The 18,184-nt window shown below is 51.0% G+C and overlaps 5 protein-coding genes across 5 annotated transcripts; 2 read left to right on the plus strand and 3 right to left on the minus strand.

Annotated features, from left to right (window-relative positions):
- Positions 1–197: 197 nt before the first annotated feature.
- LOC100901175 (uncharacterized) lies at positions 198–2,430 on the minus strand. Its single transcript, XM_003746469.1, has 5 exons — positions 2,250–2,430; positions 1,711–1,916; positions 1,124–1,415; positions 797–1,035; positions 198–690 (listed from the first exon to the last, which is right to left on the minus strand). The coding sequence occupies exons 1-5, from the start codon at positions 2,365–2,367 to the stop codon at positions 406–408; spliced, it is 1,140 nt and encodes a 379-aa protein (XP_003746517.1). The 5' UTR covers positions 2,368–2,430; the 3' UTR covers positions 198–405.
- Positions 2,431–2,854: 424 nt separating this feature from the next.
- LOC100902562 (CTD small phosphatase-like protein 1) lies at positions 2,855–3,969 on the plus strand. Its single transcript, XM_003746557.2, has one exon. It carries the CDS (start codon positions 3,250–3,252, stop codon positions 3,967–3,969), a length of 720 nt encoding a protein of 239 aa, XP_003746605.1. The 5' UTR covers positions 2,855–3,249.
- A 103-nt stretch (positions 3,970–4,072) lies between these two features.
- Positions 4,073–6,098, minus strand: LOC100901317 (uncharacterized). The gene is made up of 6 exons (XM_003746470.1): positions 5,734–6,098; positions 5,331–5,531; positions 5,115–5,213; positions 4,703–4,780; positions 4,512–4,590; positions 4,073–4,363 (listed from the first exon to the last, which is right to left on the minus strand). The coding sequence occupies exons 1-6, from the start codon at positions 5,923–5,925 to the stop codon at positions 4,122–4,124; spliced, it is 891 nt and encodes a 296-aa protein (XP_003746518.1). The 5' UTR covers positions 5,926–6,098; the 3' UTR covers positions 4,073–4,121.
- Positions 6,099–7,294: 1,196 nt separating this feature from the next.
- Positions 7,295–9,660, minus strand: LOC100902706 (uncharacterized). Its single transcript, XM_018640737.1, has 6 exons — positions 9,427–9,660; positions 8,583–8,793; positions 8,385–8,438; positions 8,121–8,299; positions 7,807–7,913; positions 7,295–7,686 (listed from the first exon to the last, which is right to left on the minus strand). Coding segments are annotated over exons 1-6 (945 nt in total). The 5' UTR covers positions 9,429–9,660.
- A 6,230-nt stretch (positions 9,661–15,890) lies between these two features.
- On the plus strand, positions 15,891–16,730 carry LOC100902851 (DNA repair protein RAD51 homolog 4). The gene has a single exon (XM_003746559.1). The coding sequence runs from the start codon at positions 15,891–15,893 to the stop codon at positions 16,728–16,730; it is 840 nt and encodes a 279-aa protein (XP_003746607.1).
- Positions 16,731–18,184: the final 1,454 nt, after the last annotated feature.

Consider the following 18,184-nt stretch of genomic DNA (forward strand, 5'->3'; position numbering starts at 1 on the left):
TTTCTCGACTCGACGAGAGAATCCCTGATCGCCTCCGCAATGCAGTCCGTGGGAGAGACGGGGACCCTTTTCTTCCAGCGCGAGCGATCCACTCATTCCTATCCCGGTTCGCATCCGGTTCGGAGCACACTAAAAGACGCAGTGGAGAGATGGAACAGGTGATGGGACTCCTCCTCGATCTAAGGATCACGCGAGGGCTTCAGGTAACATTGTTTTTATGTATGTACATCAATTTATACACATCGGTGCCGGTATCTGCTGCAATTCAGGGGACTCCCGGGCAATCGTTCGAGTTTCTCAGACGACGGACCACTTTCTCGATCCTCATTTTCTCGGAAGCCCGGCACCCCGGTATGTTTTAAGAACTGAGCGGTTCCGGACTCCCCGGAATATCGGGAGATGAGATTAAATTCGAAAATCCGAATAGCTCACAAAACGATCCACGAAGCGTTGATCGATATCTAATGAATGTAACGCAGATGAATACTTGGTGCAAATTTTGTACAAGGTGTTCTGTATCCTGTCTTGGAGGATGTTCGGTCCATGGCCCTGTGCAGCGAGCTCCAAGTTGAAAAGGATGTCCATGACTTGTCTAAAATGAACCTGAACTACCCCGTTCTTGTTCTCTCGGTACGCGTGGTAGACGAGAATTCCAATCGCGTCCAAGCACCACAAAACTTGCTCGAGTTCCTGAAAGACGGAATCCTCCGTGATCAATCGGTCGGACTCCTATCGACCCTGCAGATGATAGGATGAGGGAAGACGATACGATGAGGAGAAAATGCAGCATCCTTACGGGTATGTCGATGAGGGCGGGTTTCTTCCAGCTGAATTTAACGCTCCTCTTCGGCCGGTTTTTCTCTAAATACGCTGTCGCGTCCTTGAGGGTTTTGAGCGCTGGCTCGACCATCGTTCCCCAGTTGAGGATCCTGCCACCGATCGGACTGATCTCCCACACATATTCACGACTGGCCCTCCCTGAGGCAACGAAGAGACTGGCCTCCCAAAACGCGACTTTGTCTCGTTTCGCGAGTCCTATGCGGAATGGAAACTTCAGACCACCGAATCATGAGAGAGGAGCGCCTGGGACGAGTCGAGGGAATTTCTCATGGGCAGGACCTACCTTCACATATTTTCCTTCCATTGAGTCTCAATGGCGGCAATGTCATGAAGAGTCGAGTCGTTGCTAAGCAAGTATTGTAGAAAACGCTCATCATGATCGCCACGAGGGAAGTGTCGATCAAAAGGCCCGTGAATGAAGTGTTCTTCATCGATCTCGTCAGTGCCATCGCGGCCGCGGCGGATATAACTAGAAGGAATCCCAGAGCGTTGAAGCTCGTGGAGAACTTGGGAAAAATTTGCGACGATATGACGTGGGCGATGCGACGCCTTGTCGACACGCAAATCTGCGGCACCTGGAAAATTTCAAGATCTTCAATCCTTCTGAATCAGTATGATGAGCGTTGTCCACGTAGCGAGTAATCGGCGGAGTCTGCCGCGAGGGAAGAACACCCGGGTGCGGAAACGAACCAGCTTCAAAAATTAGGGAATTTCGTCCAGCGACACGTCTCTGCTGGGAACGACATATCGCATGAACAACAGTGAGCATCGCCCCTGCAGCATCGATGGGAGAATCCCTCGAAAGCGGATGAGAGACGTTTACTCCATTCTCGCTTCTGCCATGAGATTCTGGAGTGATGGAATGCCTACCTTCAGAGGAGCACGGCTCACCGAAACCAAGACGCGGAGACCGACCAAGGTTCCGAAGAGAACAGTCGTCACAACAGAGAACTTCCATTCTAGCGATGATGGGTTCAGGAGGGCCGACAGCGGAAGACACAGAGGGATGAGGAGAGGGTAGGTGAACATCAATTTGTCCCCCCTTAGGGACGAGTTTATGAATGCGCAGGTGGGCACTGAAATAGTCAAATTATCGTTCTCTACAATTATTAAGCAAGTTTCCCTCTGCAAGCTTGCCTCCCTGGCCTATTCGCCTATGGGAACCCGAAAAGTCTCAGCCTGGTGGATGATGACATAATTATTCATTGGATCCTGGAGACTATTGTTTTTGAGGTCCTCAGTCCTCCCATTTCCGCACGATCGGCGAGATTAGGGCCGCATATTATCGGCAAAGTCTGACCACGCGGGGGGAATACTTCAGTGGGGGAACGGACCCGTCCGAGGAAAACGAAAGGGTTCCAATACTGTATTCATGCCTGTCACACGTTTCCAAGAATTTCTGGACTCACCTGTGAACAAGCAGGCACAAAAGCTCAGAATCAAGCTCCATGTTCCTCCGACAACGTAGGCGTAGGGAAGGATGACAGGACTTGCTGTCAGGGCAGCGTAAAGTACAGTTTCACTCATCGTTGATTCGTTCGTTGAGTCACTGCGACGAAAACGAACTGCGGTACATACCGGCAAATCACGAATTTCGAGCGCGGTTCGCAGTCTTCATAGAAGCTTCCATCGATTGGTCAGCGAAGCTTCTACGCGAGTGGATGGGGCCGCGCAATTTTCTTTCTCCGCTCGGTGCCAGCCCTAGACTAGAGGACGAAGTCTGGAGTCACGAATCGCGAATCGTTACAGGGATTCTCGTCGTTTTCTGGATCACAGCAGTCTTTAAGCGGAGCACTGATCCCATTCCGGTACGTGTAGGGAATTCTCGGCTGACACGCATCGCAAGCCTGCCGGGGGAATCCTCTCGTTGAGCTCAACTCAACGAAGCCCCCGAGATCGTCCGAGCGGCGTGGATTTTTCTCATCAACCCTCTGTGATCGGGCTCCGCTCCCGTTCACGGGCCGCTCGCAATTTGCGTTAAGAGATCTATCGGAAGAGTATTTACACGCATGATGAATTCAGAGCTATCGAACGATTCCTCTACAAATGAACACATTGGGACATGAACATCAATATCGGAGTCGGAGAGGCGTGTGGATGGTAGGTAGAAGGAATATTCTTTCCCTTCCCCCCACCTTCTGAGAACCGAGTACCATCCGTCTCCATCCTTGGCGTAAGATACAAGTGCCTCCTCGATTCGAGAACCCCACTGAATGCACACTCGGCTCAGAACCTTCGCTGATTCATTCCACGCTTATCATCCAATGATGGTTTCGTGCACTTAGAGTATTCTTTGCTCGCGATGACGAAGGAAGGACTCGTGGCCGCCGACTCGTTCGTTCGGACATCGTTTTCGGGGCTTTTCAATAACGTTGTGATTAGGTAAATGACCTTAGAGTCGAGAGATCGATGTTCTCAACGAAAACCGATCAAAACCATCTGAGTCAAAAATTCGTGCTCACGGCTAGTGAAAAGCGAAAGTATCGAGAGAGCAACCCACTCCCAAGTGTGCCTTATATTCCTCCACCCCTGCCCGAAGACGCTAAGAAAATATTACTCGTCCTAGATCTCGATGAAACGCTTATCCACGGGACGTATTGCATGCCACCCAAGTACGACTTCCGATTCGAGCTGAAACTACCGCAGAGCAAACGAGTTATGAATGTTTACGTGCTCGTTCGACCGTATCTGCAAGACTTTCTCGAATTCGCGCACAAATGGTTCGAAGTTATGGCCTATACGGCTTCTCTACCTATCTACGCAGACAAAATCCTCGACGAGATCGATCCCAAACGCTACATAAAACACCGACTCTACAGACATCACTGCGGTTTCTTCAAAGAGTATTACATCAAAGACCTGGAATTCCTCGGGAGACCGTTAAGTAGGATTCTCCTTGTCGACAATCATCCCGCGAGCTATATGGTGCAGCGAGACAACGGAATTCCCATCTACTCGTATTTGGGACAGCCGAGAGATGCGGGCCTCAAGAGTTTGGTGTCGTTCCTAGACGACGTCCGCGACGATGTCACTCCGATACCCAAAACCAGACAGTACGGCATAATTTGGAGACAGAAACTACAGACCTTTCTGGAGAACTTACGCGAAAGTGAGGAAAGTGTTAGCTAGGGTCACTGAGGACTCGAACCAATGTATTGCATGGAAATAAATCCTAGGGACTTGTTAGGGGGATATTCTGCTTAATCCCCTTGGGAGGATCTACTCGACTTACTCGAGAAATTCACTTTATTGACGATCTCATTCTGTCTGATATGGAGGAGCTACCGGATATCTTCATCATCTACAGCCGGCTCGTTTGACCATTCAGAATCATCCCATTGGTCCTCCTCCTCATCTCCCTCGTGGAAATCGTCATCGGATTCTTCCCCTTTCTCTCTCCGAAATCCAAACTCGAGCTGTTCGGCCTCCCCGCGGCGCCTTGAAACATCTCTGAAACCGAGCCTCGACCTCCGGAATTGTCTCACGAAGTCCTGCGTCGTTCTGTCTGAGGGGATCTCGGTAGCTGTACAAGGGAAAAATTGATTCCTGTATTACGCAGGGACTGAGGAGCTTGTATCGTCGCTCAATCAGATCAAGGAATCAGATTCCAATGAGGAGCATTCAGTGTAGAAAGATAACTAAATGAAATGAGATGAGCCCTTTCGTCTGACCTGTAGGCGAGAGGAAATCTGCTGGAAGTGATCTCGTTGCGAGGAGCTGGAGAATTTTTTCCCGATTCAGACCGTACACCTGAACGGAGAGAATGAAGAGAAATGATGTAAATCGCGTCTTCCCGCGTTAATCTCGAGTTATTGCTTGAGGGTACGTCCTCTTCGAATACTGAGTATACTCTTCTACTCACTTGAGGATATGTCTTGACAGGAAGTGGAGCAGGTTCCACGTCATCCAATTCGCCGCTCGCACGTAGCTTGTCCAAGATCTGGGGAGCGAGGAAGTGTGACCTCGGGATTTTTCGAAAAGAAAAGTGTTGATAAAAATAGTAGAATGTTGATATCAAACTGGCGGATCAGAGAGCTCCTGCAGTTATTCGGGATTTATCCTTGGGAAACTCAGGCGGAGGAAGCGTCCGAATGATCCAGGTTCCAGATGGATGTGCGAGGTTCCAACCTCGTCGAAGCCTCTCCGATTCCCGCCGCATTCACCGTCATTCGTTAGCTCGAGATGAATTCTCAGGAATGACGAGAGGCCCAGCCTACCCCTTCGAGGTATATGCAAGCTCGAATCAACTCGTCCAGCTACTGGTGGGAACTTACGCTATGCACGGAGTAAGACTTTGCGGTGCCGGCATAGAACACGAAATTCACTTTTGGTATGATCCCCATGTGCCGCACGCTGCTCAGCTCTCTGCGGATCTGCAAGAACGTGAGCCTTATAATCCACGACTGGGACGCTACTCCCACCAAATGATTTATGCATCACCACCAGGCCCACTAGGGGGCAGGAAGAGCGCTGGCTCCGATTGCACCAACCTTGGGCTCCAGGTCTTTCAATGTTTTAGCAGCTTCCGGATTAACCAAGCCGCTCTCATCACAAGACCAATAGACGTTGACGACGTCCAAAGTCGGCAAGATTCTAACATTATGGATTTGTATGCTGTATTGCTCGAGTTCAGTAGCGAACTCGGATCCCAGTATGTCGGTCACAGTCTCCATGTACAACGCATTCAGAACCTGGAAATGCAAGCCATATAGCCCAATTTGCCGGTGCTTCAACCTTTGATAGAATCCGAGTCTATAGGAGCGAAGTTCGTAAGTCTCCGATATTTTATGAGCGAAAAGCACTCGTCATACATATTCGAATCGAGCCTCACTCGGAATACTTCGACGATAAGAACGTTCGTGGGTTGAAGGAAAAGTTTTGCGGAGGACTTACGGACTGTCTCCTGGAGTTCTCCGGCGGGACGACATGAGCTATTTGAGGTCCTCGTTTGGCCCAATATTTTGCTCTCTTTTCGACGTAAGCTTCTTTTTCCAAGAGTTTGTAGATGAAATACCCAGGTTTGGCACAGAGTCGCGACGAGGTAGTTATACTCCGGCGCAGAACTCTAGTCGCCAGAGAAGTCATCTTCTGCTCGGGTTCAGTCCTACATGCGATCTCAAGCGTAGACAGGAAAGGACGGGACAGAACTCAGGAGGAACCCATCACAGACCCGGGGTTGGACCGTAGATTTTCCGGACAGAGAAACACTCTTTCTACACAGATAGGTAGCCTGCGCGATCGCATCGAGCATCAGTTCCAAGATTCGAAAACACATGTGCGGAGAGAAACGAGTAAACACAGGATACAAGCGCCTTTCTTCAGATGTCTCGGATGAAGCCGATCGCTGAGCGATTCCCTTGCTTTCGTGCCCCGAATTCCCGAGTGATGATGAGCCGTGCGGAGCGACGATGAAGTCGGGAAGTATCGTGTGTTCCAGCCGAATCTTCTGGAGCCAAACTGTACACTCATTACTCGTCTCTCTTCTTCTCCATAGCTCTCAAGTCCCCCCCATATCATATCCGCTCCCGCCCTCACGATCTTGCCGGGCAAGGCGGATAATCGGCTCTCTCAGTGACACGGACTTCATTAGGCTATGATCACTTTATTCAGTCAATTTATTCCCTTATATGTACATGGCTAGAGGCATTCAATTCATACCACGATCAGGCGTCCATGGAGTTCACGAGAGGACGGATCGTTTGATTGGCCTGAAGTCTGAGCACCTCCCCCCTCCCCTCTGACAGCTATGCCCATCAGTCCTACGGTCTTGAAGGATTTTGTTCCGACGAAATATCGCATTTATCGTCCGTGACCCAAGGTTGATCCTCTCGAGGGTATGGCTCTTCGAACCACACGTGGTTTCGCGGCCGTATTCTTCTCTGCAGTCGGCAAACTGTGAGGAAAAACCCAAACCAACGAATAAGCCTATGCAGGCCGAGATCTCGGTCAGAGAGAGAAAAAAATTCTGAGGTTCCTCTACGTCAACGTTGAAGTTGATTCTCCTGGGTTCCACGAAGCGTTCTCGGTGCGGAGTCGCACAATAAGTTATCTCCTCATCGATGAGCTTGATCGAGCTTGCCTCGACTCGCTGCTTCAGCCAATCCATTCTACGGCAGTCCAGTGGGTTATCTGGGAGTAGAGAGAACATCGTTACATCGGGCCACAAACTCTATAACTTAGTGGAGTCTCCCTCGGGCGCTTCACTCCCCGACGTCACGGCTGAGATCCGCAGAGATAACCGCAGATTCCTGGGAGCACCTCGAATCTCGACCTTGCTTCCGGCGTTCCTCTCCCAAAGAGGTTCTACATTAAGAGAAATTCTCTCACGACCGCGATCGGGATGATTTTTAAGGACCGGTCGTGAGGCTCCTTGAGGTCGACCTCGAGCCCACCCGATCGAGAAGTTCAATGAAATTCCGTTGATGTGCGCTTAGGATCCCTCCAAGGGATGACTCTATGAGTTTTCTTCTACGGTACGAATTATAAAGTCTCTCATGAGTTGAACACGATGCCGCCCCCCTTTTTCTAGTATATCCGAGAAACCGCCTCGTCGTTCGCTCTCCTCCCACTTCTTCTTACCGAAAAGCGTCAACTGGAGGGGACGATCTCCGAGCGCTTCCTTCGGGAAGTACTCGATGTTGTTCGACGCGAGGTCTAGCTCCCTCAATCTCGGCAGTTTGGTCATGAAATCTGGGCTGACGCTGCTGATACCGCTCGATCTGACAGTCAGTTTCTCGAGTTCGTCGGCCTGCTGTAGGAGCATTCCCCCGCTGAGCACCGTCGTCTCCAAGTCAATCATGTAGACTCGCAGGACCTTCAATTTTCTCAAATTCCGGAGCCCTCTTACTGAAAGGTAGAAGATAGGTTCAGAACTGATCCGATATTATAAGCTCACGCAGCCTCGAATTCGAGAATCAGTGTGTTAAATTCGAGGTTCCGATTGGCGAGGTCAAGAATCAGGCTTACTGTCGAAATTGCTGCAGTTGAAAATGGATAAAGCTCTCAGTCCGGGAAGATCTCCGAGAAAGTTTATGTTGCTTTGACCCACGAAGTGCACCGTCTCGACATTGGAGCTGTTTGAGAGAGGATTTCGTTAGCGTTTTTCGAATTACCGGGCAATGATCGCGAAACACTCGAGCGCATCCGATCGGGATGGACCTTTACGCGAAATGCCGGACAATAACCGGAACTAGCCATGGAACGCCCCGGCCCCCGTCGGTGGCGGCATCTGGGGTCCGGAACATGGCACCTCGATAGCGATCAGAATTTCGGTCGCTTACCTCATTGCGGAAGCAAATGCCGGGAAGTCGATCGTGACATTCTGAAAACCCCAAAATACGAATGGACATTCGGGGGGTTTGCCGTCGTAGATGAAATCCTTGATTATGAAAGTCTTCATTGAGAGTTTGCACAGGGGAGAGAACGGTGTCTTCCAAGAGGCTCCCGACTGTACCGAGTCCTGCAATGAGGGATACGCGGCTTTAGGTCCGCAGCTCACCTCACACGAACATATGCCGATGATGTTTGTTTGGGAGGATTCTCACTTTGACATCGCTGTTACGGTCCTTCCATTTGAGCTCGCCGTGCAGCATAAATTCCTGAGAAGGAGGAGATTCGGATCGTTCGAAGTTATTCAGACCCTCTTGCGCGGGCTGCTCGAGACTTGGGACGGCGAATCTAGGAGACAGGAGCCAAACGCCGAGCCACCCAACGAAACTTCCTAATTATTCTCCACTACTCACGTGAATTTTGACTCCGCCGAAGAGCTCAGCGAACTTGGAAGAAGTTTCCGGTGTCCATCGCGTAGCATCACAGCGAACACGCATTCCCACCGTCGAGATGAACCGGCAGAAGCATCCGAGCGAATGTACAATATTTTTCTCGGGACATTCTGCGGTACTTCCAGTCACCAGGACGGCTGTCAGCAGAGCCCCCAGCAGAGCAGAGCGGGTCCTGGGGAGGATATTCGGGTGATTTCGGGTGCTCATTGCGAGATGATTTCTTTGCGCTGGAGCTCTTGAGAATTTTCTCAGTCTAGGAACCAGCTCGTCACTCTCCTACGAATGGAGTGACCTCGACTTGATTTACCGCGGGCCGCGCGATAATTGGAGAAAACATACTGACAATCTAACCAGCTCTAACGCAGCTCTACTACTAGGTTTCTCTCTGATTCGGGGCTCTCCAGGCGGCAAATATATATTTTCCTTTTCTGAGGAAATCTTCGATGACCATGTTCCGAAGGGCGATTCTACCGATGACCTCTCTTGATCATTGGGTCGCATCTCGATTGGCCGCCTTATTCAGAAAGCGATCTGCTCCTACCCTCAAATATTAAAGCAATAACGAGTCTGTGCGATCATCTATTTTGTTTTTCTTCGGATTGGAACGCTAGTCCCCTCCGATACATAGGGATGGGCAATCCCGGAAATCGTGGCTTTCGCAGTCGTCTAGAGTCTAGAGCAATTATCATTATACGGAGAGAGCTCATCGATAGAACAACTTTCGGAAATATTCAACTCCGCGTCCTTATTATCGTGGAAAAACCACCCGCTCCGCCAAGAAAAACAGAATCTAAGACGTACTCACATTTCTGTCGCTTGTTTTTCGCTCCTTTCTTTTTTCTGAGGAAGGCTCGTTTGGACTTCTGACGCCTCAGTGGTCACTCACGCCTCCCTTTTCGCGGAACGCCTCGTCAAGAAAGTTTTCTCTCACTCACTTTCCTCAGAAGAACTGAAGTTTAACGCCATGCACCGACGCAATAGGGTTTTCAACCGGACAGAATCCTCAGTCGCGGAGAGTTCGCTCACCGGAGCAACTCGCAGTCGGGAATTCCCCCGAATCGTTCTTCATTTCTCCGGGGACCGAGCATCCAGGTGTGTTCCGCAAACGGGGATGAAGACCCTTGGAATTGGGTCTTCTCCGGGCCGACAAGTCAGTCAGCTGTTCGCTTCACAATCGAAAGAGAAAGAGACACGAAGAGAGGGACCGTTCCGCTTCGGCACTATTTTCTTCAGCGCTCGGTCCCTATGAGGCCAAAAAGGATCACGGATCTTGCACCGATGGAGAGGGCCCGGCGACCGGGTGAGGGGAGGGAGCTCGCGCACCGCGGCTTCACATAGTCTGAGCCAAACAGAGCGCGCAGGACCTGAGCCCGCCACGAAGTGATATCGTCCAATCTTCTTTCGCAATTCCAATTTTTCGAGCGCCGCGATTGAAGCATCGTAAAAAGACTTTAAGCAGCTCATGGTGGTTTTCTGTCGCGCTTCCGAGTCCTTCGAACCGCCGATTTTCCGAAAGCTCTGATATTTGTAAGAAGCTTCCGGGGCCGTGGTTCTCCGATCCCTGAATTGTCAAAGGCACGTGGGAGCGAGACTTGCTCGGCTCGTACCTTCGGTCTCAGAAAAAAACATAAGTTATCCGAAGTTGAAGAAAGCTTTCCGACTACAATCAAGCAGCGATTCACTTGTCAGAAGAAATGATAGAACACTTCCTCCCGGCAAGGACGGAGGCAAGCGACGAACCCTCCAAAGTTGGTCGTTGACGCTGATCCAAAAAAAATGCGCAGGAACTACTCGACTATTTCACGGACCAAATATCCGCCAAGTGTTGACTTTTTATTTCTGAAGAAGATCTTCGATCGCATCCTATTCCGATGACTCGCTCGCACAAGGAACAGTCAGTGCTCATGCTTCGTCAGATGGATATGCACACGGGAAATCAGCGGCGGCGCTGGCGTCCAAGACAGGTAGTTTTACAAGATGTCCTGATGGGCATTTCCTTCATCATGTAAGCTCCGCGACAGCGTCAAGGGTCAAGGGCCAGATCCGAGGATATGCAAAGAATTCCTCCGGTAGGAATGAGGTATGCTCCCCATATACTACGGAGCTCGATTTCTCAGACGGTCGCTCGAAGTTGTGGTTTCTCAGTTCAGCTCAACGGTTCCTCGTTGGGCCCATCGGCGCCGAGTGCTTAGTTGCATTTTCAAACGTGGTCGATTCGGACTTGAGACTCTTTCGGGAGAAAGTCGAGGTCTACCGCGCGGGAGTCTTTTAAAAAATGCCGATCGGTCATGCATTCGCGGGTATCGTGAAAATCGCTCCGCCGGTATCCTTCCACTCCGGATCGTAGCTCCACCAATAATACTGCTCCAGTCAAGGATCGTCCGCGGAGCATCACAGGGAGCCTAGTCGGATGGGGAGAACAATGACACTCACATGATTTCATTTCCCCGATGGCAAACCACGGATAGTAACATTATCGTCGGCAAGAATCGTCGGTTGATTTCCGCTTAACGATGCTGTCTACCGCATCAATCGATGCGCCATGCCGGCTTCCGAAATATCGTTCGCTCTGTTTAGCCGCTACAATCGCATCAGCCGATGAGAACGCCGGAGTGGCGAGTCCTCGCTGTTCTGTCCAGGAAAGGATTCGAGCTCTTGATTTTATCCGGTGCAGGCTACCTCGTGTACCTATGTAAAGCGAGCCTCCAAACGGAAGATTCATGTTTCCGTCAATCAGCACCAGAGAAGATAGCCAGCTCGAGGAGAGAGGGAAGGAACCCTTGTGGAGCCCGACGGGAGTCGAATAGGGGGATACCTTCAGGAATGGAACAGGCATCAATTCCAGGGGCTCCAAGCTTCGTGAGGATTCCCCACATCAGGAGTGCTTCGCGGAGCATCTGTCGAGTTGATTGCCAACACTGATCGTTCTTTTTCCGTTATTTTGCTGATTGGATAGAACTCGTCCCGCCCAATTCGTCACCCGCAATAACGTCGGTCGATTCACTATTTCCGAGGCCATCGTACAGCCATTCGATTTGCGGAGGGTCCTTTGCTCGTTGTCGAGTTGATCGATTGTGAATCGGATCCGTACTTGACGCTCGTTGCGTGATCGATCGATACAAGATACCCTGCTTGGATCATTTGTACACGGCGAGTGTCTGTTGTTGGCTGCAAGGAAGTCGGATTGTCGGATCTTCGTCCGTCAGAAAATCGCCGCTACTCCACTGGCCAGTGCTCGATTCGCTGAAGGAATTTCACGATACTAAATTCCTCGCTTGTGCAGCTCATGCATCGACGCCTCGGAGGGGCTCACCCAGTACAGCCGAATAAGAGGAGAGGATTCAAACGCACCTTGATAGAACAAATTCTACAATCGATTTGCTGATTCCCCAGCGTCACATTTTCACGTACGTCGGTTCATTGCCTGGAGAAAATGAGCCCGGACGACACGGCCCATGATCGGGTGAACGGTTATAGCGAGGAGAGATTTCGTTCGCCGCGAGATGGTCACGGGCAACCCGCGATATTTCAATGGCATACGGTCAAATAATAATATTCCACTCGGAGAAGGAAAAATCCGGCTCGGCGGAGCTCTTTCTTTATTTCGCATCATTTCTCCGGCTGCACGAGCCAGCGAGAACTCGTGATCTCTTAAGGTTGGACTTTCTGACTCGCCCCAGTTCCACTCACTGCTTCTCCAATATCCCCTGATCCCTGGTCATTTTCCGGTGAGGCAGAGCTAGCCGCTCTTCGAGAATCTTCACGCGGTATTCGGCGTCGGGAGCTGGGCATGCAAGGCTCACATCAGTCTATTGCCCTGTATCGGCAAATCGCAATAATACGGGGAGCCGAATCTGCTCCTGGATGGCAGCCGCCAATCCATCTCATGTCTGTTTCAGACAGTGGCGAATCCAGGATTTTTTTCGAGAGGGGCGGTCAATGTATTTTGGGGGGTAGGCGGTTCGGGCTCCGGATGCTCCTTTGATACGGGAGGTATAGGAAGATCGAAGAACTACGGGGGATCCGCCACTGGTTTCAGAGAACTCCCTCGATGAAGGTCCCTATCGAGGGGCCATGAAGGTCGAGCGGCCATATGTTGTTGAGATGGGATCGGAGGCTAGGGCCATGCTCAAACCGATGCCGTTCTCTCAGATTCAGGAAAACCTCGGGACTCACTTAGGCCCTGATTCCGACAAATCGTTCAATGGTTTTTCCGATCGGCCTTACATGGTGCCGATGGTATTCCCTCTTCCGTAGGGGAGGTCAGGGGTTACCGGAGGTTGTCTACGCGGTCAATGGTTGCATGACATTTGTCGCCGCAAACTCTGAACAACCGGGTGTGGCACCATCCAGACATACGTCGACATATGTCGACGGCAATCCGATAAGTGAGCAAACGAACGCTGCATGTCACTGAGCGTGTCAATCGTGCGCAAGTCTAGCTTCAGTAAGGAATCTTCTCATACGTACTCCCAGCCGGATTTCCGCATGGATCGATTCCAGGTATGCGGCACCCCCGAGTCTTGAAACAGGATACGAGGGCATGCGCATGACGTGCACGCACAACGCACACGCCTCCGACAAGCCTTCACGTCCGAACTCGAGAGTTTTTCCGACTTTCATTTCCTGTGATGAATCCGTTACCGCCAGGGCTGCAGATCACACATTGAAATGGGCAATCCTGAACGGATCCGCCACGGATGCCGCTTCGAGGCTTGTGGCTCGGGTTTTACGCACGTGGAGCTTCGGCTGGAGTCCTGCGGCCTATGACAGTGCTTCGCCTGGGTGAGGCTCCAGCTGAACACGCTCCATCGCCTTCTCTGAGGCCGTGCTGGGAACCACTTGAGTACCTCCCCTCGAGCGATTTCATTGTCCTGTTCGGGTTCCTCATGAGACCGCCACGGCTAGCTTCGGCCGCCAGGGCTTTGAGCGTCACCACGCGACTTCTCGAGGTCCGAACCAGGTCACTACCCTCGTTTTCCGGCGTATCTGCATTCCGGACGACTCTTTACTTCGAGCCATTCCGCAGACACGGTACTCCGGTTTCCGAGCCGCGATGAATATCGCAAGCCCGTTGAAACCGACACCTATCAGCAGAATTCCCGCCTGGGGATCTCTGGCGTCGGCGCGTCGTGCTGACTCCGTCAGGTACGTTCCGTATCCGATTCTCGCGGACCCAGTTACGGGAGCCTCTCCGTTCTCGGTCACTCGGAGGACCTGGCTCTTCTCGGTCAGATTCCTGCAATGAGAGCGGAGATCTATCAGTATCCCTCTCTGCAGATAAAGAGAGCGCCTTCTGCACGAGATTTCTTTCAGTGAGCCGGTTTTTATGAATGGATTGTGGCAGGTCGTTATATCACGATTTCTCAATGAGATTCACCAGGTCATCATGTTCATGGAACTGTACGAATATAGAGGCATCCGAAAACATATTTCGCACAACACATACCTAAGGAGCTTCTCGGGAAAGCCAACTTCCGAGGCGGATCTCAGGCCGAAGTCTGAAGAGGGCTCCTAGAGGGCAGAGGGGGCGAACTTAGTGACAATCTACGATGGGTAGGAGAGCAAGCATCCATACAAGCGGTTATCAGCGTTGTGAAATTCTCATCTGTACTCAGAGTAGCAAGTACTAAACTCTCATCAGTATGAAGTTGTATCAGCAGGGACAACTTTCCCTCACTCACCCGGCGTCCTGGAGCTCTCAACGAGTCGACTACGAATTATTCCGAGCCTCCGATCTTCAACTGCCGTCGCCGCGGAACACCTGAGAAGAATCGAGATATTTCTAGCTCACCGTAGTATATAGGCGGTGATTCCTTCGCCTCGATCGGTCAGAATAAGGTTATCATCTGAACTCAGATAGCAAGTACTCAATATTTGGGTTGTCATCAATTCAGCTTCTACTCGATCGTGATTTCGTGAACAGCTCATTTTCAGCTTACCGTGCAAAATTACGTGCGGACGTGTGCGCTTCCAGGATCAGGCTGCAATGGACGGATATTTGTTTTAGCGGTATGCTCGGTCGCTCTGAGGGGAGAATCATCTAATGAATCGGATCAGATAAATTCCAAACATCAAATCACAGGATTTGTCATATGTCCCTATCTTGAAAAATCATCACGAACTTCTGAATCGATCGACTGTACACCGACAATGGCATACTTGTGCTCAACGATACTCACAATCGACGAATTCTTCAACGGCGGAAATCTAGCGGTGGTTTTGAGCGAGCGACGCATCTTTCCGAGAATCTTGGGCATCCGAGTCTTTCGCAGCGAGAACTCTGTCGTCCCAGCACTCGCGGGAATCCTCGATAGCTTGGCCTGCCGCTAGGCGGGAGCCAGACTGTCCCTCGATGAAGCTGCAGTGGAGGAAGCAACGCTCTAGAAAATTTCTTCAAATCAAGGGCAGAATTCTGCTGATGAAGAGAGCTTCGATCAGTTGAAGTGTGTCATCCTACGTCAGTAGTAGCAAGTAATTGGTCATCAGATGTACAAATGAATTCAGCACGTGGCACCAGCCATGATGCTTTCGAGAAAACGCGCCACGTGCCGCTCGAACGAAATCACTTGAGCGAGGAGAAGTCATACCTTGACCAGGATGTTCGCTTGTCCTTCATGGGCTCATTCTGGCCATGGGGGGCTACCGGATCTCCGCATTTTTGCAGACATCGAAGGATATTACGAGCGATTTAAACGACGCATCGGGAGAGTTTTCACCACTCTGACTCCGGGATGGACGGCGACAGCGCGGGAATTCGCGAAAAGCAGCATCTCTCGGCGGTTCTCCGAAGAGCTCTCCGGCGAACAAGGGATCACACGGAAGTTCAGGAAAATTCGGAGCCACCACGTGCGTCTTCTCCGACCCGTACGTGCCCGACGGCCGCTTGGAAAGACTTGTTGGGGGCGACAGCGCCGTTTATAACCGACTGTAGTTGGGTGAGGGCGCGGAGAGCGCGGTAAATTCAAAAAAGGCGCGGTTTCAGACTACGCTTCTTAGTGAGACAATCTCTTCTTGTCGCACGGAGACGGCGTGGAGCTCAATCTGTTTGAGCGACGGTGCAAGAAGAAAGTGAACTCCCCTGGCGTTCCTAAGGGATTTCCCAAGCTCCCTTCTCATGAATCTTGGAAACTCGCCGGCGAGTACATACCGTGGAGGGAATAATAGCACGGCCCGCCGCTCACCCGTGAGAACAGCTGATTGGGGCGCGAAACCCTAAGCAGAGGAATCCTCTGCGGTGCGTGAAAAGCATGCTTTGATGTCGTGCCAATGTTCCTGAAAGTTGGATCTCCTCTCGAGTTGACACCCACGGTGCTGCAGGTTCTCAGTAAAAACGGAGTCAAAACGGCTGAGCAGCTTCTGAGGAGGGACCCGCATTCCCTGCCGCTAGACACCTCGTTGGTGCTCAATCTCCAGCGGAAAATCTACTCCAAAATCGTGCTCGAGCCTCAAACTTTGTCGCAGCTCTACCAGCGAGCTGTGGACAATCAAGCCATCATTTCGACAGGGGATCGGAATGTTGATGAACTCCTCGGCGGTGGATTCTTCACTGGAGAACATGTCGACATCTGCGGTGATCCTGACGTACGGTCGAAATTCTGTCTTCGGAGCATGAGTGAGCTCGTCAGAGAAGATCCAGGTGCTTCCGTCGTGTACGTCGACAGCGGCTCGAACTTCCATCCGGAGGAGATGGTTGAAGTTTTTAAAAGCGATCTAGAGCACCTGAATCGAGTGCAAGTTGTGTTCCCGAGTGGCATTTCCGAGTTATTGACGTTCCTCGATCAGACCCATCTCGGTCGACTCAGACCGAGAATGATTGTGATAAATGCCTTCGTGGATATTGTTAAACCCTTCATGATCAATAACGACCCCATAGCAGCGCTAGGACTGCTGAACCATGTGGCTGCGACGATCCGCAGTTTGGCTGTACATTTGAAACTGTCTCTCTTGACGACCAACGACTTTATCAATGACGAGCCCGCTTTGGGTAAGATGTGGTTAGGCTCGCCGCATATGCGAATAGCGGTTAAGGGTCTCGGAGACGTCGTAGTCCTGAAAAGTACACGTAAAACGTTGGCAGGAGGGACGGGTGAAGCCGGGTGCTCTTGAAGACTTCGATAGCGACTCTTCCAGAATAAAGGACGATAAGCTTAGGTCGCTAAGCGGACACATGGGTTCTTCCCTTCCTCCCTGACTTGTGTTTTCATGGGTACGCCCAGGTTCGCGTGGATTCAATTTCATCCCGTGGACCCGACATATGCACACGAAGACAGAATCTGTTCCGGGTGTGTTTTCCGCCAATATCGACTCTATTTTTCTCATATTCGGGAGGATGGACGGTCTCCATGGATATCGCGAGGAACTTTTTTTTTTCATTTCGAGAATTCCTTGTCTAACTGATGAATCTTCGATCAAAGATAATAACCCATGCGAACCTCCAGCATCGGAACGCACGTGGTCCCCGTGCGAACGTTATCAAACGAGGTCCGGATTCTGGAACAGGTCACGGGAGGCCGAATTTTTCGGGTATATTTGGACAATTCGCCTGCCTGACATCGACGAAGGAGAGATTAATTTCATTCTTCTCGATAATTTTATCGAGTTTTCCGCTTAGACTCCCAATTTTGTCGGGTTTCCGTCCGCCGAAGTAATAGACGCCTGCCGAAGAAAGGGGAAAGATTCTCAACCTGGCTCTCTTCCCGGCCGGGCGTTCTCCGTTGCGGAGCGGTTATCGGCATTCGGTCCCGCTTGTCCTCTCGAAATTCTGAATTTTCACCGTCCAGCACTTCGTATGAATCGGAGGAGTCTCGCCGAACTCACCTTGAGCTTCTGACCCCATAAGAGCATAGAGCACGATAAAGTTGTCGTAATCAGTGTCGAGAATCGTGAGAGCAACTGTGTGGACTACGGATGGATTTGGAGAGGAAAAGGTCCGTTCTTAGTCTCTTAGCGCTCGTCTTTAGCGTCAGCGAAATACTTATGTGATGAATGATGAGGTTCGGTACTGGTGGATTGACGCACCGTCATTTTCGAAGACAAACTTCGCTTTCTCCGCAGCATTCTCTTTCACATCCATCACGTGACTCAAAACTCGATTGCTGGAAAAACGTATATTTCTGTTTCATCGGACGTAGTCATCAACATACATTCCGGAATGAAATGAGACAACTCGGGTGCGGTCTTAGGTCTGAGGACTAGCGATGTCGATTCCTAGGAGAACTCGGTCGAGACGAGTAACTGAGGACCAACAGACTCACCCTCCTACTTCGTAGTAGAACGTTGTTCGGTACAGGTCCCCAACCTTGTGCAGAAAATGAGCCACAGTACATGCAGAGTCTTTATCGAAGAGACCTGCGGTTCGAGTCCATCCATACCAGATGCCGCCGATCTAGCGAAAATTTCAGGTATTCGGGAATCGATTTCGGACAAACTTGAGTATAGGTATACAGTGAGATCAGTCTGCTGAGACCACCCGAACGGAAGCCGAAATGCGATCTCACGACTTGGGTTGTCACATTGGGCAGGTCCTCCAGGATGGGAGCCTATTGCTCCGGAGCCCGGAG

This window comes from Galendromus occidentalis, unplaced genomic scaffold, assembly GCF_000255335.2.
Source record: "Galendromus occidentalis unplaced genomic scaffold, Mocc_1.1 scf7180000077497, whole genome shotgun sequence".
In the NCBI taxonomy this organism is placed as follows: Eukaryota; Metazoa; Arthropoda; class Arachnida; order Mesostigmata; family Phytoseiidae; genus Galendromus; species Galendromus occidentalis.